This window comes from Onychostoma macrolepis, chromosome 05 (assembly GCF_012432095.1).
Source record: "Onychostoma macrolepis isolate SWU-2019 chromosome 05, ASM1243209v1, whole genome shotgun sequence".
Lineage (NCBI taxonomy): Eukaryota > Metazoa > Chordata > Actinopteri > Cypriniformes > Cyprinidae > Onychostoma > Onychostoma macrolepis.
Genome location: NC_081159.1, coordinates 17,972,453 through 17,998,964, shown reverse-complemented (window position 1 = coordinate 17,998,964; position 26,512 = coordinate 17,972,453). Strand labels below are relative to the sequence as shown.

At 36.8% G+C, this 26,512-nt stretch overlaps 1 protein-coding gene across 7 annotated transcripts in view; it reads right to left on the bottom strand.

Moving 5' to 3' along the window:
• dab2ipb (DAB2 interacting protein b) overlaps window positions 1-26,512 on the bottom strand; it is a 159,630-nt gene that overhangs the window by 11,087 nt on the left and 122,031 nt on the right. For all 7 annotated transcript variants that reach the window (XM_058777508.1, XM_058777509.1, XM_058777510.1 and 4 more), the window contains 6 exons: window positions 23,921-24,475; window positions 9,092-9,236; window positions 6,960-7,104; window positions 3,506-3,742; window positions 3,032-3,233; window positions 504-682 (listed from right to left, as the gene is read on the bottom strand). In XM_058777508.1, coding sequence (XP_058633491.1) covers window positions 504-682; window positions 3,032-3,233; window positions 3,506-3,742; window positions 6,960-7,104; window positions 9,092-9,236; window positions 23,921-24,475 — 1,463 coding nt within the window. The remainder of the gene's footprint in view (window positions 1-503; window positions 683-3,031; window positions 3,234-3,505; window positions 3,743-6,959; window positions 7,105-9,091; window positions 9,237-23,920; window positions 24,476-26,512) is intronic.

The window sequence follows — 26,512 nt, the reverse complement described above, 5'->3', positions numbered from 1 at the left end:
CAGACACCAACCAACAAGCTTCACTCTATGCTTTCTCCTTGCAGCCTCCATCTCTTTTGATCCCCCAGTATATTTATTTCCCCTTCCCTGAATGTGTGTGTGTTTGTGTGAACAACAATTACAGGCCTCTCATTCTCTCTGGCTCTCATAAATGTCGGTAGGGAATTAGCAGCAAGCTAGACAGATAAAGATGAGCCGCTCTCTTTAGAAGAGCAGTCTGCTGGATAAAGTAAGGGCACACTCTTAAGAACAGAAACGAGGTCAGTCTTTTTGGCTGAAAGTGACAGATAACGATGAATATACGTAAGCAATATAGCTGTACTTCACAACTTTGTGTCACTGACTGAAGTAACACTGAGCTTGAAGCTGATTTGTCAGAATACTTATTCATCATGAAAACTACAGCATGCTTTTTGCACAGCCTTGTAAAATTATGGACATACTTGATTCTGATTGGTTACATTTTAACACATTTGATGCAGTGGATCTAATTCATGGCTCACCCTGGTAGGTCACTGTCGATGGCCATCTTTTGTAATCCACTGGAGATGCTGCATCCAGGGGCTGGAGGGGACGGCACATGATCAGGAGGACCGCTCATCTGTATGTTTGATGGGTTTGTTAACGCTCCATGTACGTCCCTCAGTATTCTAGGTAATGGGCCAAGCTTGGAGGTAGCACTCTGAGGACATCAATGAAAGATTTCATTGAAAATTAACACATAGCCCAAAGATCTCTTATATTTGTGTAGGACTCCCTAATAGCCCCCCTGAGAACAGAGATAGAAGACAACAGAACATCAATGACTGTGTGGAAATGACATCCTGTAGGTGAACTGGTAGAGCATGGCTCTAGCAATGGGTCACAAGTTTGATTCCCAAGGAACACGATTACTGATAAAATGCATAGTACAAATTTAATGCACTGTAAACTGTTTTGGATTAAAAAAAGAAATAAATAAAAACTAAAAAGAAAGAAAAAAAGAAAAAAAAAACTAATTACCTCCTAAAATGCTACAGTATATTAGTGATATACCCACCAGGCAGATTAATCCACCAATATTTAGCCATAACTCACAACTGTATCTGACGACTGATTTATAAAAGCCTGAACTGCAAACGTCCTGTTTTAAGTATTTTCAAGAGTGAATTTTAAGTAATAGCTGTGAAAAATAAAGCCTAATTAATGACATATATTTTTGTACACCTCAAATATGCATTGTTGTTAAAAGCTTTGGGATCAGTAATATTTAATACATACATGCATTAAATAGATCCAATATGAAAGCAAAGACTTCTATTTCTATTTCACTCTTTTGAACTTTCTATTAAACCAAAGAATGCTTTTTGTTTGTGTTTTTTTTAAAAGCGACACTGAAGATTAGAGAAATTCAGCTGTGCCATCAAAGGAATAAATTACATTTTAAAATATTTAAAATAGAAAACAGTTACTTTAAATTGTAAAAACAATAACTCACAAGGTCACTGTTTTATTGTATTTTTGATCAAATAAATGCAGCCTTGGGGAGCTTAAGATACTTCCTTTAAAAACATTTACATCAACTTTTGAGCATCACCAATATAATAATTTATATAATCTAATATATACATAATGCTTAATATATACACAGTAACAATGCTCACCATGATAATAATTTATATAATTGCTCTATAACTATATTGTATTCTGTAAATTTGTGTTTTGACAACTTCATGGAGCCCCAATTAAAATGGGTGGAAATGAACCTGCTTCATGTATTTACATGACAAAACTTAAGAAACAGAAGACACGGTTTCTGCACATAAGCTTTTTACTCTCTGATCTTTTCCAAAAGCATTTAATAATGGAACAGGCAAGACCTAGATAAGTTCAAATTTGACTTGTTTAAATTTTTTATAATTGGCTGATTCTGTGACATTCTGGTTGGCTGAATCTCTCTGGCTTTAAAAGAATTATGTTTCATAATCACAACATGTTCATGGATGTATGGCTACAAATTATTAGTGACCTATCAATTAACAGTTCTTATAACTGTGTCTGACCACTATCAGTCTGTGGCAGCCTTAGGGACTAATGGACTTCCCATGTAGAACTCAAACACTGAGAGGACATGAGCTTTCAGGGCATGTCCACCTAACGTGATCTGAATAATTCAACAAAGTGCTGCTATGAGAACATTCCAGATTTACAAATTTAATTAGCAATCAATGTTTGTATAGTTGCAGGCAGTGTCTGTGGCGTACCGGCATACAGGCACAGGCTGCAGATAAACGCATCTCTGCTTAAACGAATTTTGTATGACTGGAAGTTTTCTCTTAGTGTGGAAAATCTGGGCAAATACAACAGCTAGGCTACATTTAGCATTCGAGGAGGAGGAGGATTAGAAGATAATTTCTTCCAAAAATATGTATAAAATAAGATATATAAAAAACCAAATACATGGGGAACATATCTTATAGGGTCTGAACATTAAAGCAACAAAATGAAGGATTTTAAAGTCTGACTATTACAGCCTGAAGGCAATTGCTTACATCAGTCCACCTACTCAAAGAACACGGAAAACTGGAGCACAACTTTAGAACCTTCTGTGTCATCAAAGTGATGAACTGCCTTGTCACAATGCTATCCTGAAGACATAGCGAAATCTGAATGTCTGACCATCAGTGAATAAATGATCATGGCAAAAGATTATTTTCAATCAGTATTTTAACTTGTTTTTCTGAAAAAAAAAAAATCTAATTATTAATAGTTTACATATTTTTAACACATATAGTATAGATAGATAGATAGATAGATAGATAGATAGATAGATAGATAGATAGATAGATAGATAGATAGATAGATAGATAGATATGTTTCCAATGCAAAAAAAAAAAATTGTAGAATGTTTTTTTTCCCCTTCCAAAATATTGATTAGAAAACATTGTTTGCAGTATTTACGCATGTCTGAACAGCACAATGCATTCCTGATGAAAATCTTTACACTACAAATACAATCAAATGGAGCCAACTGCAGAGTCAAGAGACTAACCTGGTCCATTTGGGACACCACCTCAGCTAGAAGGGAATGTAAGGTGGAGAGCTCACGGCCCAGGTCAATATAGCCCTCGAAGCCTGCAGTATTTGAGATGGTCTCTGGGTTAGAGATCTCCAGTAGGAAGCGCTGCATGTTGGTCCACTCCTGCTCCAAGAACTGATTCATGAAGGACATGTACTCCTCCTTATTACCAAACCTGACAAAAAAGCAGTAATAAGAACGACTCATTGATGCGTTGAACTCAATTAACCACGGTAATGACTTTATAATCATAATTATATCTATAAGCTTCATTTCATTCTTAGGAACAGTATTTGTGCTCATAACAACATGACAAGCTATCAAACTGAGGCATTTTGAAACTCATTCGTCAGCTCCATTGTGAAACATTAAAGCACTCTCTCCCTGCTCAAATACACACACACACACACACTCTTACACTCACACCAGAGTAAATGAAATCCTTACTTGGTGAAGTTTGCGAGGTTCTGCGTAACCTTGGCAATAAGAGTGAGTGTGCGTGCAGTGCGGTCATCTGGGTACTCCTGCGTCAAGTTGAAGAGAGAAGGCGACATGATTGCCGGACACAGAAAACGCAAAAACAACGAGGCGCTGATAAGACGCTCGCTGATATCTGGTCGCCCTCGATTACCACATTCCTGTCTCCATGATGCAAACACCTCCTTAAGTTCGCGTGGAAACACACTGTTGAGGAGTGGAGAGTTGAACAATGAATTTAGATGGGGAAAAAAACCCTGACAAAACTGCAAACAGTTATTCTTACTAGTAAGTCATTTCACAAAATTCACAAACTATTATCCTTCTGCAATCAACTTCTGGGGGGGGGGGGGGCTTTCAATTATCTTTTACATGCATTATACAATTATGCTCTACATGTTGAAATATAGAGTACTAGATCTCAGTGATTTAACTTTTATTTCAATTCTAAAATTGTCTTACAACTTGTTTCCGTTGTGTTGTGCTAATTTGTACCTTGTTTCCGTTGTGTTGCGGGTTGTTTCCGTTGTGTTGCGTCTTGTTTTCGCTGTGTTGTGCTAATTGTGTATCTTGTTTCCGTTGTGTTGTGCTAATTTCGTTGTGTTGCGTCTTGTTTTCGCTGTGTTGTGCTAATTTCGTTGTGTTGTGGCTTGTTTCCATTGTGTTGCGGGTTGTTTCCGTTGTGTTGTGCTAATTTCGTTGTGTTGCGTCTTGTTTTCGCTGTGTTGTGCTAATTGTGTATCTTGTTTCCGTTGTGTTGTGCTAATTTCGTTGTGTTGTGGCTTGTTTCCATTGTGTTGCGGGTTGTTTCCACTGTGTTGTGCTAATTTGTACCTTGTTTCCGCTGTGTTGCGGCTTGTTTCCGTTGAGTTGTGCTAATTTCGTTGTGTTGCGGCTTTTTTCCGCTGTGTTGTGCTAATTGTGTATCTTGTTTCTGTTGTGTTGTGGCTTGTTTCCGTTGTGTTGTGCTAATTGTGTATCTTGTTTCCGCTGTGTTGTGCTAATTTCGTTGTGTTGTGGCTTGTTTCCGTTGTGTTGCGTCTTGTTTTCGCTGTGTTGTGGCTTGTTTCCGCTGTGTTGTGCTAATTTCGTTGTGTTGCGGCTTGTTTCCGTTGTGTTGTGCTAATTGTGTATCTTGTTTCCGTTGTGTTGTGCTAATTTCGTTGTGTTGTGGCTTGTTTCCGTTGTGTTGCGGGTTGTTTCCGCTGTGTTGTGCTAATTTGTACCTTGTTTCCGCTGTGTTGCGGCTTGTTTCCGTTGAGTTGTGCTAATTTCGTTGTGTTGCGGCTTTTTTCCGCTGTGTTGTGCTAATTGTGTATCTTGTTTCTGTTGTGTTGTGGCTTGTTTCCGTTGTGTTGTGCTAATTGTGTATCTTGTTTCCGCTGTGTTGTGCTAATTTCGTTGTGTTGTGGCTTGTTTCCGTTGTGTTGTGCTAATTTCGTTGTGTTGCGTCTTGTTTCCGCTGTGTTGTGCTAATTTCGTTGTGTTGCGTCTTGTTTCCGCTGTGTTGTGCTAATTGTGTATCTTGTTTCCGTTGTGTTGTGCTAATTTCGTTGTGTTGTGGCTTGTTTCCGTTGTGTTGCGGGTTGTTTCCGCTGTGTTGTGCTAATTTGTACCTTGTTTCCGCTGTGTTGCGGCTTGTTTCCGTTGAGTTGTGCTAATTTCGTTGTGTTGCGGCTTTTTTCCGCTGTGTTGTGCTAATTGTGTATCTTGTTTCTGTTGTGTTGTGGCTTGTTTCCGTTGTGTTGTGCTAATTGTATCTTGTTTCCGCTGTGTTGTGCTAATTTCGTTGTGTTGTGGCTTGTTTCCGTTGTGTTGTGCTAATTTGTACCTTGTTTCCGTTGTGTTGTGCTAATTTCGTTGTGTTGCGTCTTGTTTTCGCTGTGTTGTGCTAATTGTGTATCTTGTTTCCGTTGTGTTGTGCTAATTTCGTTGTGTTGTGGCTTGTTTCCATTGTGTTGCGGGTTGTTTCCACTGTGTTGTGCTAATTTGTACCTTGTTTCCGCTGTGTTGCGGCTTGTTTCCGTTGAGTTGTGCTAATTTCGTTGTGTTGCGGCTTTTTTCCGCTGTGTTGTGCTAATTGTGTATCTTGTTTCTGTTGTGTTGTGGCTTGTTTCCGTTGTGTTGTGCTAATTGTGTATCTTGTTTCCGCTGTGTTGTGCTAATTTCGTTGTGTTGTGGCTTGTTTCCGTTGTGTTGTGCTAATTTCGTTGTGTTGCGTCTTGTTTCCGCTGTGTTGTGCTAATTTCGTTGTGTTGCGTCTTGTTTCCGCTGTGTTGTGCTAATTGTGTATCTTGTTTCCGTTGTGTTGTGCTAATTTCGTTGTGTTGTGGCTTGTTTCCGTTGTGTTGCGGTTGTTTCCGCTGTGTTGTGCTAATTTGTACCTTGTTTCCGCTGTGTTGCGGCTTGTTTCCGTTGAGTTGTGCTAATTTCGTTGTGTTGCGGCTTTTTCCGCTGTGTTGTGCTAATTGTGTATCTTGTTTCTGTTGTGTTGTGGCTTGTTTCCGCTGTGTTGTGCTAATTCGTTGTGTTGTGCTAATTGTATCTTGTTTCCGCTGTGTTGTGCTAATTTCGTTGTGTTGTGGCTTGTTTCCGTTGTGTTGTGCTAATTTGTACCTTGTTTCCATTGTGTTGTGCTAATTTCGTTGTGTTGCGTCTTGTTTCCGCTGTGTTGTGCTAATTGTGTATCTTGTTTCCGTTGTGTTGTGCTAATTTCGTTGTGTTGTGGCTTGTTTCCGTTGTGTTGCGGGTTGTTTCCGCTGTGTTGTGCTAATTTGTACCTTGTTTCCGCTGTGTTGCGGCTTGTTTCCGTTGAGTTGTGCTAATTTCGTTGTGTTGCGGCTTTTTTCCGCTGTGTTGTGCTAATTGTGTATCTTGTTTCTGTTGTGTTGTGGCTTGTTTCCGTTGTGTTGTGCTAATTGCGTATCTTGTTTCCGCTGTGTTGTGCTAATTTCGTTGTGTTGTGGCTTGTTTCCGTTGTGTTGTGCTAATTTTGTACCTTGTTTCCATTGTGTTGTGCTAATTTCGTTGTGTTGTGGCTTGTTTCTGTTGTGCTGTGCTAATATTGCTGTGTTGTGGAGATTTTGTTGTATTGTGCACTATTGGGCCACCGTATAAATGTAATATATAACACTCGCAAAACAAATCACTCTGATGTACAGTATAATGATGTATATGAACAGTACATGACAGTCTGTGTATAATAATAATAATAATAATAATATTAGTAGTGGTACTATTATAGCTTAACTCCCCTGCTTCATTCTATACCTCTATACATATATATTGTCTCTTTAGTTTTATTTTAAGAGAAACACCTGAGACAAAGTTGATAACTGAAATAAGCAGCTATGAAACATCTGAGCAATAAAATGCATCACTGGTTCACATCAACAGACAGCTGTGAAGGGCACACTGTAGTTACCGGTAAGACTCAATGATCTTGCAGAAAGCCAGCTCACAGCACATCCTGAGGTTGCTCTGATGTTCAGCTAGATCGCTAGAGGAACATTTGGATGGATCCACCTCACAGTTCTCATCAGACTCATACAGAGCCTTTATAAACTCACCTGGAAGAAAGATAAAACACTTTAAAGACCCTGGTGTTTTTAAATTAATCCAGTGTACTAGTTGTTTCAACGTAAATTAAATTTTCCAGGAAATCAATAAAGAATGGTCTCATCTATCGATTAATCTTGACATTATTCTGTATTTCGCACAAGAATGCTTGCATTCCTAAATGTCAGCAAGGCAACCTGCCGTACAACCCCCCACTATCTTTCATTCAAACAAACCGCCTCACAATTATTGGCAAGAATGAAAATCGGCACCCCAGAGCTCATCCCCATTCTAATCCTGTTCCACTATGACGCAACCAAGTTCTTTAGTTATCTGACTTAGAACTAGTGAGAGAAGCTGTCCTGGGAATATACAACAAACTTTTCGTTGATCCCAAACAAACAGCACCGCGAGATCCCTCTCCACAGAGACTCAGAGCAGGTACTGATCGATTTTTCTCCCTCTGTTTTGTTGCGCATGAAAGCATCAGGGAAAAATCAAACTAGTGTAGCATAAACCATGTGGACGTCCAACTGATCTAGAATGGAAGTGGACTCCTCGTTCTTCTTCTTCCTCTTAGTGACTAAAGAGACACTCAGCGGCCACATTACTACATGGCTTCAGACCAATAGAAAACATACACTACTGTTCAATAAGATTTTGTAATGTTTTGAAAGAAGTCTCTTATGCTCACCAAGGCTGCATTTATTTAACCAGTTATAATGTATACTGTCGAACCGTTTTTCCCCCTGCTGTAGCGAAACCATACCGAACTGTGACGTCAAAACCAAGGTATGTGTCGAACCGAACCGTGTGTGTGCCGTTACACCCCTAATACAAATGTAAAACAAGAGAAGTTTGAAAACTCATTCAAGGCCACAAATACACAACTAATCGCTCAAATAACCAGTATGTTGGGCCGCAGTAGTGTCAAAAGTCCACACTCAAACTCAAGTGTATATTAGCGATTAGCATGATTACCTAAGTACTCATCAAGAAAACACGGGACTTAACTTGCATTCACAGCATTTTTCATCAATCAAAATCTAATAACCATAACACCAAAAGATCCTTATTTTTAATTTCATGATTGGTTAAACCGTTGTTTTTAGTGGTAACCAGTGATCCAATCTGAAAATGAGATTTGTTTTTAAAGTCAAACAATTGAATGATAAAAATTTATTTATTTGTTTTTTTCCCCCCAAGTACTCTATCTGTTACTCTCGAGTAGATGTAGTAGTTAACTAGAGTAAATGAAATGACCAAAAGGTTCGTCCCTCGTGCATATATGTTGTTTATGTAACCATGTGGTGTAATCCACTCTCTTGCTATGATGTCTGAGGGACTTAGTCAGTCTTTATGAGTGAACCATTTAATAATTTAGCAGTACTTCACAAGTCACATTTATCTAAAAAACAACAACTATACATTATTCAGCACCACCAAATGGCTTCTTAAAGCAAATCTAAAAAAAGATTCACTCTCTTTGGTGTACTCACTCACATTCACATCTACCCTCATTAGATCCCCCAAAGTCGATATTTATACACGGTGTGAAATTTGCAGCATTTATTTTTGTTCTGCAGATAAATTGCTTGTCTAGCGATTTACACACTTTATTACTAAAGTACAGCGGTATTAATAAACTCAAGCCTTATCGGACACAGAGTAAGCCAACAGTGAATGTGGTGGCTGGATATGTGTGTGCATGTTTGTTTGTGTGTGTTTTCACAGCTGTTTAATCGTATCTAAAATGAATACAGGGGACTTAGCACAAAATAAAATTCGGAAATGTTTCTAATGTGTGTGCAGGACAGAAAGTTTGCGCTGATAAAGTGTCTCCTATTTCAAGTCTGAAGACTGAACACCAGTATGTATTTATTTAATATAATTATTTTGGTGGTCCTGTCACCTGGCAACTTGGACTTAACAAATAGTACAGACATTTTCAGAAAATAAAGTTGTTTTTTTGCGCGCACACACACACAAAGATCTTACCCAGTGCATCTTGCAGATACTTCTGTCCGACCAGTTTGAGGTACTCCTCGATGGCTTTAGTGCCTAGCGTGTTCTCTCTGAAGATCAGGTGCTCATTCTCCCCGCATCGATCCACCTCAGACATCATCAGGTCTGTCAGGAAGTCCTATAACAAAAACACACAATCCAAAGAAAAAAAAAACATCTTGATATGTGAGCACTATTAGTTTAAAAAATGAAAGAGAGCAGAGTAGATGGAGCGATTGTATGGAGGGTCCGTCATTGTAATCGAAGTGCTTGTGCTGCTGATGTCTGTCAGGACATGAAAGAAAAGAAAGAGACAAGGAAAGAGAGATGCTAGTGCTGAAGTGAAGCTGCTCTGATCAAAGCTATCTGGCAGGGAGCTTATCAAAAACAGCAAATGGGAGTTAGACAGAAAAATCAGTCTACTCGCAGTTGACATGCGCGCGCGCACACACGCACACACACACACACACACACACACACAGAGTCTAGAGTTCAGCCCAGCGTCCCAAATACGATTCAGAGAGTGTGTGTGTGTGTGTGTGTGTCTCAGTCTCTATTTCCAACGGTGAGTCATGATTGGCTCCATGCAGACTGTGGCTGAAAGCCTTTTATTTGTAAAAAACTATCATCATTTTATAATTCTCATTATAGAACATACGTATATGTCCTATAATATATATGTCCTAATAACTAATGCAACAAAACTCTGTTCTCCTTCACAAAAAAAAAAAAAAAAAGTACCCCAAACTAATCTTTATTTTTAGTCACTCTTATTTGACTCAGTGGAGACACTACTGTGAATAAATTTAAAATTGAATTTTGGGTCTGTGTCTGCATGATTTGACATGGAAATTTCAGTTAAAACATTACTGGATAACAATTAAATTTATAATAAATGAATAAATTGGTAACAATGAACCCTGGGAAAATACCCTGTCAAAAAGTGTCAAAAGGGCACAAAATAAAATTTAATTTGGGTGAAAAGAGTAGACTTGACAGGTCCCTACTCTCATTATCTCAACCTAGTATTCATTCAGTTATGTGATTGAAATGATGACAAGAACAGAGGTCTGCACAGGGATTTAAAAAAAAAAAAGAAGCCTGGCACATAAGTGAGACCCTGCAACCCCACCAGACACCTGCTGTCAAGCTTTAACACTAAACTTAAAGGCATTCATACTCATTATTTTCTTCTCTATAGATCCATATGCTTGGATAAATTCATTCATTACCAACAACTTACACACTGAGCTTTGACTGTAAATAAGTTACATTAAAAGTTAAAGTATTTTTTTTAATTTTTTTTACCAAGTATAAATGAAATCGATCAAAGTGACAGTAAAGACATTTATAATGTTACAAAAGATTTATATTTTTAAAAAATGCTTCTGAAAGTTTCCGGAAAAATATTAAGCAGCATAAGTATTTTCTTTTCAACTGTAATAATGAGAAGAACGGTTTCTTGAGAACCAAATCAGCATATTAGAATGATTTCTAAATGATCATGTGACACTGAAGACTGGAATAATGGCCGATGAAAATCAGCTTTATTATCACTGGAATAAATTTATTTAAAATATATATTAATGTAGAAAATAGTTATTTTAATTAACTTTTATTCAAGTAATATTTCATAATATTACTGCTTTTACTGTATTTTTGCGTGTTTTTTTTAAATTAATTTTTTTTTGCATTTTGCAGCTTAGGTAAACAGCGTGTTCTTTTTCTTTTTTTCCCCAGGTCATGAACCTTCCATTCATAGTAAATGTGGATATGTATTTGGCCACCAATGTTTAGAATTTCAGCACTGGGTATTATTTTAAGAAATCACTGAAAAGAGAGAGAATGTTTCAGCTTAGAGGAATCCAAAAAACGTGTTGACTCTAGATAATAGGGTATTATGTAAGTCAAAACAAAAGCATTTGTTTGGGATACAGGAGAAAAGGAGTGTGGGTAGTGTGGCTGCAGAGTGACCTCAGAGCTTAAAAATCCTTTATGAGCGCTGATGCGGGAAACAATCACCATGGTAACTGGTCTGGAATATTTCCAGGTTTTCCATGATTGTGGTAACCCTTATCTTAAAGTAGTGGCTCTACCATCATGCTTGTCCACCTGTCCTCATCTTCAAACAACTTTGACCTTATTTTACAATCATAAGTTTATTTATAAAAAGTTTATTTAAAAACATTTTTATTTATTTATTTTTTAAATGAGGTGCCATTTTACAGATTGTGCATACAGAATGCTGCAATTGACAGCAAAAATAAAAAACAAAAAAATAAATAATAATAATAAAATAAATTAAATTAAATGAAATAAAACAATAAAAATAGCGCAGAGTTTTTCATGCAGGGTAAGAAATATTTATGCCTGGCAAATTTTCACCAATGACAGGTGTTGCCAAAAAGTTCATTTTGGACGCTGCATACAAACAAACCTCAGTATTCAAGTGTTTCCACATTTTAATAATTACATGTATAAAAACGGTCAAGTTGTAAAAGGTATGATCAGCAGAGTGAGGAAAAAAACAAACAAAAAAAAACCTCAGAACCATTAAGATATGAGACTAGTCACAGAGAAGGAGATCTCATAAGCCTTGAGATTCTCCCTTTACACGCACACACAGTAGTGGGCACTATTAAGAAAAGGCCAAGAAAATTGTCCATTACTGTCAGAGTTAATCATCTAGACTATAGCTCACCCTTAATCAGAACGAGACAAGAGAGAAACACAGGAAACGACAGACGAGAGAGAGCGAGAAGACATTAAGCACAGTAAGACATAAATAAAATCTAAAATGGAAAGGAAAGCAGAAAAATAAAAATAAAACGGGTGCGTAAAAATAGCGGGTGCACAGGAAAGCAAAGCCATTGCACAGGGGAACAGAGGAAAACAGAAAGATACGTACTGTAGCATACAGAAAAAAAGAAGAAAAAAAATTATAAAGCGAGGATGGAGGGATTAAAAAGAAGAGATAAAATCCCTCAGGTCTCACTGCATTCCCTGGAAGCAAAAACTCATAAAGGAGGAAGCATCTGACCGAGACAGCAGTTTGTGTGCTCTGCTGAGGGAGAGAGAAAAAGAGGTTTTGCCTACTACATTGTCTGGACCAAATGTCCCCACAAGGATAGTAAAACCTGGAATCACCTACATTGTGGGAAGCAGCCAATGGCCCCCAGTTGGAAAACAGCTTAATAAACATATTAAATAATGTTTTAATGAAAATGTAAAAATGCTAAATGTTTTATGTCAGGGTTAAGTTCAGGGTTAGAAAATATCATAAGCTCTGCATAAAGACTGAAACAGATGGATGGATGGATGGATAGATAGAAATCTTTCAATGGTACCATAATGATGAACATTGATTATATTAATATTTAACTTAAAGAGTTTTTTTTAATTAAATGCGGGCCCTTTTAAAGCCCCTTCTTTGTGTCTAACATCTATGAATGTATGTGTATATGTTTGTGTGTCAGGACAGCTGAATGAGACTTGCTATCAAAGGCCCTTAAATAAAACTGTTAAGACTATAGCATGCGCACGCACACACACACACACACACACACGTCTGGTTAGCTATCCTTGTAGGGAATCTTCATAGGCGTAATGGTTTTTATACTGTACAAACTGTATTTTCTATCGCCCTACACCAGCCCTACACCAACCCTACACCTAAACCTACCCCTTACAGGAAACTTTCTGCATTTTTACTTTCTCAAAAAAACTCATTCTGTATGATTTATAAGCTTTTGTACCCATGGGGACCTCAATTTAGGTCCCCACCATGACACGAGTCCCCATGAGTCTGTGTGTGTGTTCAGGTTTAAGTCCCCACCAGGATATATAAACCTGTACACACACACTCTCTCTCTCTCTCTCTCTCTCTCATTAATCTACAGACACAGGATGACTCATTCAGTTCTGTAAAGATATTCTGAGGGAGTGAGCGACAAGACAATACAGACAAGGGGGAGTGAGAGAAACAGAGACTGTTGCAAAAGAGCTACATCCTATACCTAAATATTGTCATTTACTCACTTTTAAAATATCTTAACATACAGGTTTGGAACAACATGTGGGTGAGTAAATGATGAAAGAATTTTCATTTTTGGGTGAACTATCCCTTTAAATATTTTAGAGCTGAACAAAACCTTGTTCACTAAATTACTAGGGATGTAATGACACTGGAATTCTGACTGATACAGATAAGATTATTAATTTAATAATTACTAATTCAATTAAACAATTAGTTTAATAGCTGAAGAACAGATTATATACTTTCCTACTTGGTTATACATAAATGTATTAATGTAAAGTGGCATCAATAAAGATGTCCTATTTTTTGTAGGAACAAACACAGTAGTGCTGCTAACTTGTGATCTGAACGAGATTATAGGGTTAAATCTGTTGCTATCCCTCTACGTTAGTGCTAGATGATGGAACAAATTAATAATTAGCTTTACTTAATTGCAAATGTGAAATGTCCAAAGTGGGTTTACAAAGAGCATGGGTACCATTTAATCCCACGTGTTCCATGTGAGAATATTTTTTCTCTCCCACAGTCGAAATGGGCACTAAACTCTGTTAGACACGCAATAATTCAACATGACCTACTGAAAAACAAAAGGGAGCGATCATTAAATGTCAAAGATGTATACCTTTCCTCCAATTTCATCATTACTTGTGTGTCATTCTCAGCACATTTCTCTTTTGATCTGAAGCCAAGCTGTAAACTGAAATGCTAGTTGTTATCTCGCTCCCTCTCCATCTCAAAAAATAGAGGTCAGAGAAGGTCAGATGCTATTTAGCAGACAGACGGCAGGAGGGTCAAGTGAGAGAGCGAATGCTGTAACGTATGTGTGAGAGAAAGAGAAGTCAAATATCTCTCTCAATCTGCCCACACTCTATAACCTTGAGTCTTCTCTTTTGCATGTGTGCAAATATGTGCGTATTCGGCGCAGATGTGTGTGCGCTCACGACCCTCAGTGAAATGTAGAAATGCTCTGCTAATGAAATGCAAGGCTGCGGGGCAGCTTTATCCAGCGTGCTTTCTGAGATAAGACAGATTGTTGAGCTGTATGACTAAAGTGGGTCAAACAGACATTGCTTCAAGGATCATACAACAATATGCCCTCAACATCTACCTTCTTATGCTTGCTAAACAGTCTGCATCTCATCAACACACCCTACCTAGAAAACGAAAAGGCTGATTTGAGCTTTTATCTCACTTTAAATTTAAATTTAACTAGAAGAAATCAATTTAAGGCTGTATTCTGTATTAATTGTATGTTTTGTATAGTATATTTTTTAGGGCTGTCACAATCATGAAATTCTCCTGATTATTTATTCTTAGCAACTGTGTCATTAATCACACATATTTGTCTATGTTAATGTTAATCGAAAACTTATATACACACATTAAATACTCATTTTTGCATTTTATTATTTTATATTTTAGAATTAGAATTAGTGCTGTCAAATGATTAATCATGATTAATGGCATCCAAAATAAATAAGTTTTTGTTTACATAATATATGTGTATGTACTATGTATATTTATTATGTATATATAAATACACACACAGTATGAATATATTTTGAAAATATTTACATGCATTTACATACATATATATATATATATATATATATATATAAAAGTATATTTTGAAGTATATTTAATATATAAACAACATTTTTCTTAAATATATACATGCATTTGTGTGTATTTACATATACATAGTGTCTACTGTGTATATTTACTATGTAAATATTATGTAAACAAAAACTTGGATGCGATTAATCGTTTGACAGCACTAATTACAATTATATTAATTTTATTAATATTATTTGTGTATAGTTTCTTAACGTTATTAGACGTACATTCTTAACGTTATTAGACGTAACGTACATTTTTTACGCATTTAAGAATGCACTAGTGTACAGTGCATATAGATTTCATGGAGTCTGTAAGCACTTTTTATACTTTTGTGCGAGGATCAATTCAGATGTCATCAAATAATTGTAATCGTGATTACGTAATGATTGCTACAGGCCTATGTTTTGTATTGTGAAGTCAATATCTGCGTACTGGGTCTCAAAAATGGCAGTCCATGGATCTTCTCTTGCGAGGAATAATCACGTGTTGCAATCAGGCACAGAAATGACATCACGTTTACATCATATCACGAAACAGATTAATACCTCGTCTAACCTCAAACTCTTGAGATGCATGAAAAAGTGTTAAAGTGTGTGTGCATGGAGAGCCCCGCTGAAGTGGATGTCACATCTACAGCGATGCACGACTTCTGTAATAGCTGTCAGGGCAATGTGCTGCTTCAGACCAGAAATGACATCCTTTCAGAGTCAGCCTGCCTTAAAGTGCAGCCAAGCGAGATAGAGAGGGAGAGAATGGCAGAGCATGAGTCTAAGACAAGATAAGGAGATAGAGAGGTGATGGAGAGAGGGAGAGAGAGGCAGGATGGGGAGAAAACAAGAAAAAGAAAGGGTGACGGATGAGGAGAGGAAAGATAAGGGTGCTGAAAGAAAATGCAGATAATGATTCTCGTCTCATGTCTCTAAGTTGATGGAAGATGCTGGTCGAGCTTTGCCACAATCCAATATATACATCAATGTGTTATGAAGAATATAGTTCAAAACATTACCATTAAAAAGTTTTTTTTCCCCCTAGGAAATTAATACTTTTATTTAGTAAGCATGCATTAAATTGATTAATAGTGATAAAAAGGACATTTATGTTACAAAAGATTTCAGTTTCAAATAAATACTGTTCTTTACATAATAATAATAATTCATCAGAGAATACCAAAAATCACAGTGTGTGCAAAAATATTAAGTAGCGCAGCTGTTCTTGAGCACCAAATCAGCATATTAGAATGATTTCTGATGGACCATGTGACACTGAAGACTGGAGTAATGGCTTTGCATCACAGAAATAAATTACATTCTAAAATATATATAAAAAAAACAAAACAAAAAAAAAACAGTTATTTTAAATTGTAATAATATTACACAATATTACGGTCTTTTACATTTTTTGATCAAATGCAGCCTTGGCAAGCATAAAATACTTTTCAAAAACATTTTTAAAATCTTACCGACACCAAACTTTTGAACAGAAAGAAATACAATTATATTTGTATACTTAAATACAAATACATGATGTTTAAAAGGTTAGTTCAACCCAAAATTAAAATTCTGTCATTAATTACTCACCCTCATGTCACTCCAGACCCGTAAGACCTTCGTTCATCTTCGGAACACAAATTAAGATGTTTTTGATGAAATCGGAGAGCTATCTGACCCTCCATAGACAGCAATGCAACTAAAATGTTTCCAGGTCCAGAAACGTAGTAAATACATCAGTAAAATAGTCCATGTGACATCAGTGGCTCAACTTCAGTTTTGTGACGCTACGAGAATACTTTTTTTTTTGCGCAAAGAAAACAAAAATAACAATTTACTCAACCATTCTTCTCCCCCGAGTTACGTCATCCGCCATTTTAGAGAGCATCACAACGCATACGCACACTTTCCCCTAAGCGTAAACAACGCTTAATACGCAGATTACGTTCATGCGCACGCTTTCCCCCCGAACATAAACAACGCTGGTTACGTCAAATACGTTCTTGGGTACTCTCCGAAATGGCGGAAGACGTAACTTGGGGGAGAATAATGGTTGAGTAAATTATGTTATATTTATTTTCTTTGCAAAAAAAAAGTATTCTCGTAGCATCGCAAAAATGAAGTTGAGCAACTGATGTCACATGGACTGTTTTACTGATTTATTTACTACGTTTCTGGTAGGGGTGGGAATCGTAGGGTACCTCACGATACGATATAATCACGATACATGACTCACGATAACGATAATATCACGATACAGCAATTCTGCGATAATCTATATATTTCTAGAAAATCCTATAAGGATACATCACGATATCCGTCTAAACAAAATGCCTATGAAAATGTTAAAGTGCAAAAAAAAACTAGATAGATCGATATAATATAAACCTGGTAAATTTAAAAATGTACCTGGAGTGCTTTCTCAACCTTTCTACTCCTCTCATCATAAAAACGGAGCCCCATACAAAGAAATAGCCGTTCACATCGCATCTTTAGACACTGTGAACAGGGAAATCTATTTAGAGCACCTTATTGTATTAATTAAAATAATCGATATTTGGCACCAGATATCGATTCTCGTATCGCATGGAGAAGGATTGCGATATATCGCCATATCGATTTATTGTCCCACCCCTAGTTTCTGGACCTGGGAACATTTCAGTTGCATTGCTGTCTATGGAGGGTCAGATAGCTCTCCGATTTCATCAAAAAACATCTTAATTTGTGTTCCAAAGATGAACGAAGGTCTTACGGTTCTGGAACGACATGAGGGTGAGTAATTAATGACAATTTTCATTTTGGGGTGAACTAACCGTTTAATTAAATACACAAATTTCTCTAATAAGATTAAAAAAAAACATGCCCTGACATTTTAATGTGGCAAGAAAGTTAATTTTCAAAAACAATATCTAGCTGATGAAATATTTAAAAAGCATTGCTAGAACAATTGTCAGAATTTTAAATTTTTTTCCCAGGTTCCCTTGACTGTGGGAATCCTTTCAAGTGAGCGAGATAGAATTCTCCCCGATTGACTATATTTCATCTTCTTCCAAAGTTTATTTAGTGGTGGAGAAAAAAGCAATGTACGGTTAAAATCACACCCCCATGAAACTCAAGCAAGTGATAAATGAGTGTTATTGTGTCCTCTTGTGCTTGTGGTCTCTATGGGATATCTTTTCTCTATATTTTACATCACGAGCACTCTGGTCTCAGGTTCAGTCGAGGGAATACAGCGACCGTATCTACTGATAGAAAAGTCTAATGTCTGTACTGCAACATTACCTTAACAGACTGATTGCATTACCAAAGTGAGAGACGTTCAGTTGTCAAGATTCCATCAGATTATCCTTCCCAGTGAATCCGTCACTGCAGGCTCAGTCTGGTAGCTCAACTAACCGTGTCCAGACTTTTCAAAGGAACATAAACAGACAAGCTCTGTTATTCACACAGAGGGGTCTGCTTCATCTTCATTTGAACCTAATTTAGTTCAATTTAATTTTGTTCTGTCAACTTATGCATCTGTCAGAGACAGACAAGCCAGCTGAAGTTCAACAAATAACTCCTAAAATACATCTTTTACATCTGCTTTAAGCACTCAGAAAATGACTGTTCTTTAATCACACCGAGACTTAAAGCAGAGATCAGATGTTAGGAAAGTAAAGAGCTAAACTGAGTCTTCATTCCTTGTATGAAATGCTCATTTAAAGGATTAGTTCACCCAGAAATGAAAATTGTATCATCATTTACTCACCCTCATGTCACTCCAAAGCTGTATACGTTTCTTTCAAAAGAAGATATTTTGAAAAACCAAACAGTTGTTGGTGCCCAATAACTTCCATAGGGAAAGAAATACTATGCAAGCCAATGGGGACCATCAATTGTTTGATTACCAGCATTCTTCAAAATATCTTCTTTTATGTTCAAAATAAGAAAGAAACATACACAGGTTTGGAACAACATGAGGGTGAATAAATGATGACAAAATGCTAATTTTTGGGTGAACTATCCCTTTAAGTCAGAACTAGGCAATATAGCTAAAATCTCTTGATATTTTTCAGCATTTTAGAGATATTAAATATATATCTTCATTTGTAAATGAGTGTTTTATTTTCAATAAGGAGGAGCCATGAATGGTTTTCCACACATAATTTTCATTAACTGGTACATATACCAACCCTAGTAAAAAAGTAATATAAAATTGTAATTCAACTTTATTTGGAGTACTACTTATGCACAATGCACATTTCTTAATATTAAGCCTAAAATATGTTTTAATGTCACTATTGATGAGGACTGTATGATCTTTAAATATTTTGAATTTAAAGAACGATATTATTTAAAGTGTACCTAAAGTATACTTGCAATAGTTCCACAGTCAAATATACATAAGTATAGTTGGACTTCAGCACTTCTTCCGCACATTTAAAGTGCGTTAAGTAAAAAATCAGTTGTTTCAATTTAGCAGACTTTAAATATCCCAGTTTAGTATACTAATGGTTCTTTCACACTTGGTTCAATTACCTGGAAGACAGCGTTCACATCATCCAAACGAACCGAACTCTGACGTCAATCAAACCCGGGTGCGCACCAAAAGTGCTAGTGTGAAAGCACCCTAAAAGTACAATTGCAGGGTATTTTTTTTAAGTACATAATATGTAAATGTATTTGTAGTATACTTAGCATGAAATAGTTTAAGAAATCTTTTGCTAAGCAAGGCTACATTTATTTATTACATATATTTATGTATGTCACAACCAAAAAACGTTTTTGATTTTAATGTATTTTAAAATGCAATTTATTCCTGTGATGGCATGGCTGCTAGTCTTTAGAGCCATTTTTACTACCGAAGTTCAAACTATATTTCGTTTTTTAAAACATTTGTCTAAACACTCATACTTAACAGGGAATTAATGACTAAATAAAAGTGTTTCAAAATCATTGTGATATTCAATGTTTCCTAATTTTATATAGATGGTAGTGTAAGTATATTGTGACCATTTTATATACCACCATCCCCTAATCAGCTGCTTTCCTTTTGGAACAAATGCAACACTAAATCAGAAAGCATGCATAACTGTCACTTGTGTCTCACAAAAGGCATCTTCATTGAAGCGCATATGATCAGCTGGTTTAATTCTACACATTGATAAATAACACATTTATATCACAAAAGCAAGTAGGCTGGAATTTACAGCTGTCCTCAAAACAAATGACCTTGGACAGCCTGGATGATTCCATCAGTGTTACAGTTTTTATGGCCCATATCCCTCAGGGCTTCTTTGAGAAGCGAAGTAATTACGGATCAGTAATTAACAGCCTCAGACTAACAGTCCTGATCCCCCCCTGCAGGACCCAGGGGACAGCGGATGAGGGCCAGATAGGATATGAGTGACAACTGTCCAGTTATGATGACCCTCTGTGAACACTAGTTGGTTTAGTAATAGCAGACTCCTCCCTCCCATTCCTCCTTTATCCAGTAGTTACAGAGGTGAAGTGCAGCTGACCACTAATGACTTTTAATAATGCCATGGAAAGAGCGGCCAATCTCAGAGTCGCAATCGCAGGATAATGATGCAGATCAGTCAGTGGTTCGTGGACCAGTGACCATCTCTAACGACACTGATGGTTCACAACTTACACTGCCGTTCAGTCGATTGAAAATATTAGCATCGCTGATATGAACCGTTACAAACTGACCATTTAATTCCCGTGTCATTTCCAACAAATGCCCAGTCATTTGTGAATACTGGATGGCGGTTTTTACAAAATACGTTCGATTGAGAAGGATTCATTAATGATTCATTTAGAACAGTTTGTGAACCAGTTTGACAAATTAATTGAAAAGAACTGACTCAAAAGAGCAACTTGCTCACAAATGGTACACTGTTGCATCATTGCGAAGCAAGTTTTATACTAAACAAGAGCAAAAGACTATCTGGCAGATATATCTTTATCTCTAAAAAATATTTTATAGCAGAGTGTGAAAAATGGGAAAACTGATAATTCACTCAATAAAATTCAATGACTTTACCATGATCAAAGAGTTATTCCAGAATACTTTTCCCTGATACTTTTTGGGTGACTGTGGGAAGACCGGACTAGTCATTATCAGGGTTCTAAAAGGGGTCTTATCATGAAGAATCAAATTCTCCCATTTCTTTAGAGATAAGTTAATTGCATGTGCTGCAACTTTCAGAACTCCCACCAGTTGTTTTTTTGTTTGGTTTAAAATCCTTGAACCTCTTACTTTGCCAATAATGGTAACCATAATGTCTGACAGGCTACACTGACATGGCCCACCCAGCCATGGTGAGGCACATATAAATATATACACACACTATTATTCATAAACGCTAGAAGAACTAATGGGAGTTTAAAGTGTAGAAAGTTCACCAAACCATGTACTGTTCCTTGACCTGTGTAGCGTTAATCTACAAACTTTATAAAGGGATTGGTCTATTTCCTAGTAAACATTGACTGTTTCATTGAGGAAAATGTAAGACACGAATGCATGACATCACATTTGAACAACAGCCTAAACTGAGGGATCAATCTGAAGTATTTTCATTCTGTAATTTATCAAAAATCATCTGGCTCTAAATGTTGCAAGTTTTTATTCTCAAGTGATGTTGTAGTCTGGAAGCAAAGGGACTAATAAAAAACTCTTTGAGCCTCTGAACTCTCTACAAGCAATCCACCATGACTGCTGATGTACTGCTGAAATGATGCCAACAAAAACCTCTGACCTCTGCTGAAGCTGAATACCTTATATACGTAACAATTAACTTAAGATTTGCACTGACACCCCAAATGAACAAATGAAGAGAAGACCTCCCCTGTAGTATAAAAAAACGTTTCACGCTTCATTTCACTGATTCTCGATGACTAGAGGTAATGGCACTAGAATAACTACTTGATGGGTGACTGAAAGATGTTAGATTAAAATACTGCACTGTGTAAGCAAAAAACTTAGTTTCTTGAGAAATTACCCTTATGCCCGGACCCTGATTAAAAACATAGTGGTAGATTTACTATCTGAAAATCTTGTTTCATGCTTAGTTTGTCTAATTAGACTCTACACAGAGGTTATGATAATGAGAATATTCGGCTCAACTAAATATCTAAAAAAGTAACCAGCAAAATTGTCTTTTGTCTGTCCTGTTCTTCCTCAAACAGTGAACAGTGACATTAGTGCAGTCTAAACACGCTCTTCACTAAATGCCATACATATACTAGAGGCTTATCCACCTCCATCTAAGGTCATTTTGCCTTTGTGTTTATATCATCCTATGAGTCACTGCAAACATACCATTTACAACAACCCTGGATCTGCCAATCAGGGCCAGACAGACTTAAAAGCAGCCAATACAGATAAGAGCAGCCGTATTAATACCTCCCTTATGGTATAATGGGAAGATTTGCTATTTTGCTCCCTGGATCCTACGGTAGGCTGTGAGAACCAGGGGGAGATAATCCCTCCGAAATACCTCTCAGCATGAGAAATCCGACACACACAAATACAAAGATTCACAGATGTAGCCAATACAAACTACATACAATCTCTTTAATGTAGTATCCCTTTGTTAACCCAAACAGCAAGGAATAACAGTGGGATACTACAGCAGAGATAACAAACTGGAATTGGATTGCTTTTGATTCACCGTGACCTCTGAAGTTCAATAAGAGCATCAATGAAAACAAAATTCACAGGGAAAACACAACAGTCGGAAAAAAAAAAGGGGGCACAAATTTATTTTCCAACAGCTGCAAAAAGTAAACATACTGTCACATGAATAATTAATTTAAATATTAATTCATAAATTATAAACATAATATTTTATATTAATTTCATATTCATTCATAAATTAATGTTCAAATTAATTATTTTTGAATAACAAATTTAAATAATTCATAAATAAAAGTTTATGTATGTATAATGTTTTATATCAATCATTTATATGCTAAATTTAGATTATTTTTGTGAATAATTGTGAATTTGTAATTTACAAAATTATATATACACAAATATACATACATATATATGTGGGGAAAATTATTTGATCCCCTACTGATTTTGTACGTTTGCCCACTGACAAAGAAATGTCTATAATTTTAATGGTAGGTTTATTTGAACAGTGGGAGACCGAATAAAAAAAAAAAAGCTGCATTAGAGCTAACATTAGCATCATGCTTCATAAGACAATTTATGAGATTAATAGTACACTTTTACTCAGAACTCAGTTCAAACTACCATCGAGTGTTTGTAATAACTTCCTTTTACGATCACATGTGGAATTTGGTCGTTTACTGTTGTTAAAATATGCTATTTATATCGCTGCACAAATTAGCATTTCAGATGTACTCATTCATCTAAAAAAATCACATACAGATATATCCTATCGTAATCGTGTGTTTATTATCTTCTATAATTTTTTATATTTATTTCTGCTGTGTAAAAGCCTTAACATGTATGCTCTGCTGAAACTCACGTTGTTTGTGATGTTACAACCGCTTCTCCTTTCTTAAGTTACCAGGGACACATTCCAAATATAATACACATTAGTAAAAGGATCTATTTTAATTTTTATTTGTCTATGTACACTTTGGGCGGCCGCCGTACATTATAAAAGTAGCCCAAAAAGCCGCAAACCACGGCTCTGTAATTTTTCCCGCGACTGTATTTTCAAAATCACCCACTTGTGCCGCTGCCCTGATAACACTGGTGCTGTACCTTCTTCACACAATGATAGATGACCTTCCGCACTGCGATGACGGCAAGAAGTTGGGGTCAAACCTTATCAAGCGATTAATTTGCGTAAAAAAAATATTAACGAGTAAAATTTTTTTGATTAATCGCATGCGTTAACGCGTTATACATACACATACATACATACATACATACATACACACACACACACACACACACACACACACACACATATACACATACACACACACACACACACACACACATATACATATATATATGTATAATTTTGTTCATTGGTTTCACTGAACTACAAAATGTCAAGCTTTATGAAGAATTACATATGTGACAAGCTTTTCCAGATGAATATATGCACATTGCACATTTTTTTATGTAGACCCCCTAGTACTTTCCTGGAGCACAGTTTGAAAACCCTTTGCTAAACGACAAAATCTGTTAGACTTTTACAATACCTTTGCTTTGCCGGTGCTCTGTAAGATGTGAACCAGAGCGCAGGCCATCTCCTCTTTGTTCTTGACGCTGATGACTGGTTCCAGCACAGAGCAGAGCAGCATGTAGTTGTTGGTGGTGTACTCTGCAAACTCTTTGTAGAGCTCCATGGGCAGGATGTTCATGCTCTGGTACCGGGCCTTGATGCGAACCATGGGTCCAGCCGTTTTCCCTTTCCCTGGATTGGGCTGGCTAACTGGGTACCATTTCTCGACCAGCTGCCTGCTCGTGACATTCCCCACTGGAATGCTCACCAGCCCCACGTAGTTGTTCTTGTCCTTTTTCTTCTTCTTGTCCGAGTCCCTATAGAGATGGACGGTGATGTTCTGGACCGTAGGGAGGTTATTGAACTCAAAGTGTTCACCCCAGAAGACGTTATCTGTCTTCAGCTTGCAGGTGGTCCGGGCATAGAGGCCGTCGTCCAAGCAGAGCTCACAGAAGTACTTTTTCTTGGCCGGAAGGTCCTTCGCTTCGATGATCCACAGCTGGAGCGTATTCTCCACCCGCCGACTGTTGTCCTAGAGACGGAAGGGCATTGTGAGGTCAGTGGACTGTTAGGTTGCCATGTCACAGCTGTAACGGATTATTACCGCATCAGTGTGGCATCTAACAGGGTCAGTGATTTAGAGATGACGTGATTAAATACCCTCTGCTTCAGATCACCCACCCTTGGCTTGAAATTAAAAGGCCCTTTATTTTAGATCACTTCATGTCCTTCCCATAAAGATAGCAGGACTGTGCTGTAAATACTGTGTGACATCATTCAGCAGTTAATGTCATTCACTGGCCTTTTTTTAATAGAATAGTCTTTCCAGTGTGAAGTCATGTGGTTTAATATACGAGGGACGGCCATAAAGTTGACCTGCATCATGCTGCAGTTAAGGTTAAGCTTTTGTTGGACTATAATAGAGGTTAATTTATAGATATCCCTCCTTTCCTCTTATAACTTAGGAGGCAGTGGAGGATGAGATCAGAATAAAACTAAATGTCAGTTATTTCTGAGGCCACAGACCATCGTGAGTCACTGAACTGAACAGACTAAAGCCCTTGCTCACCAGCGGTATACAGCAATTCTTGTCCCTCCACATTGCCCCGCCCACAATTAGTAATGTCATGCAGAAGTATCTGCATTATCAGTGTTATTTTCTATGATCATGCTGCCCTAGGCTGTTTAATAACGGCGCAAGTTACTCACGGTTTGGTTTGAATCATGATTTTAGAGTCATGGTTTCGGTACGGTTTGGTATGTGCTATGTTCAGAAAAAAAAAAAAAAACTAATCTGGCAAATAAAAGAAAATAAGAACAAATAATCTAACTACAAACATCAGCACAAATAAATACAATAGAGCAAAGATACAGATAAACAGTGCTTTTCAGGTCTAACATTTTTAGGTACAGAAATTGAATAAAGTATATATATATATATATATATATATATATATATATATATATATACATACACATGCATACACACACAAAGCTAGGTAGATTACTTACACAAAAATTGTAGTCAGTAATGTAATCCGTTACATTACATATTTTAGGTAATATAATCAGACTACTTTTAGATTACTTTGATTTAATTCGTTTATCAAATTGATTTAAATAGCATTATCTTGTACCATAATCATGTAAAAAATGCAAAGAGTAAGAAAACTTGTTCCATTCATTGTAATTTACAACATGAAGCGCATTAAACATTATCCTACATCAAGATTTCCCAAACCAGGGTTCATAAAGGAATTGCAGGGGGGTTGTGAGTTTAATGAAAAGCTGACAATTAATTAAATCATAAAAAAATTTAAATGAAAATAAATTTTAAAACAAACTCCCTTTCGAGGAAAGTCTCTTCACTCGGTGGCCATATTTGCAACACCTCCGGGCAGCTCGTACAAGACCAATCTTAATGAATGGGTGAATCCTGAAATCTCAAAAACTGCTCGCTGAACTCACAATTAAATTACATATGTCAAATCAGCAACAAAAATCTGAAATTAATTGCCCCATGAATGTTGTTTCTTACGCTCAAATAGCATTAAAAAAGGGTGGTCTAGTCAGGTTTCTATGGGAAATTTGGCTCTTTCATTTAGACCAGTGGTCTCAAACTCAATTCCTGGAGAGCCACAGCTCTGCAGAGTTTAGCTCCAACCAGCTCCAAATCACACCTGTTTGGAAGTTTCTAGTGATTCTGAAGACCTTGATTATCTGGATCAGGTGTGTTTGATTAGAGTTGGAGCTAAACTGTGCAGAGCTGTGGCCCTCCAGGAATTGAGTTTGAGACCAATGATTTATGCTGCCTTCACGTGCTATCGGAAATTTCCTATTTCCCACTTATGAAGTCGTGATTACGAGCTTGTCATATTCAAGTGCATTAATGTCGGAAAGAATAAATGTAGCATCCCATTGGTTGACAATCATAAACATTCACCGCGCTATACATGCAGTTCGCTGACAATTCTGGAATTTAGGTCAAATACATGCTTATTTCACTGCTTATACAACATAATATGCTTCGCATGATCGTTCATATCTAGCCTATAAATACACTACTTTA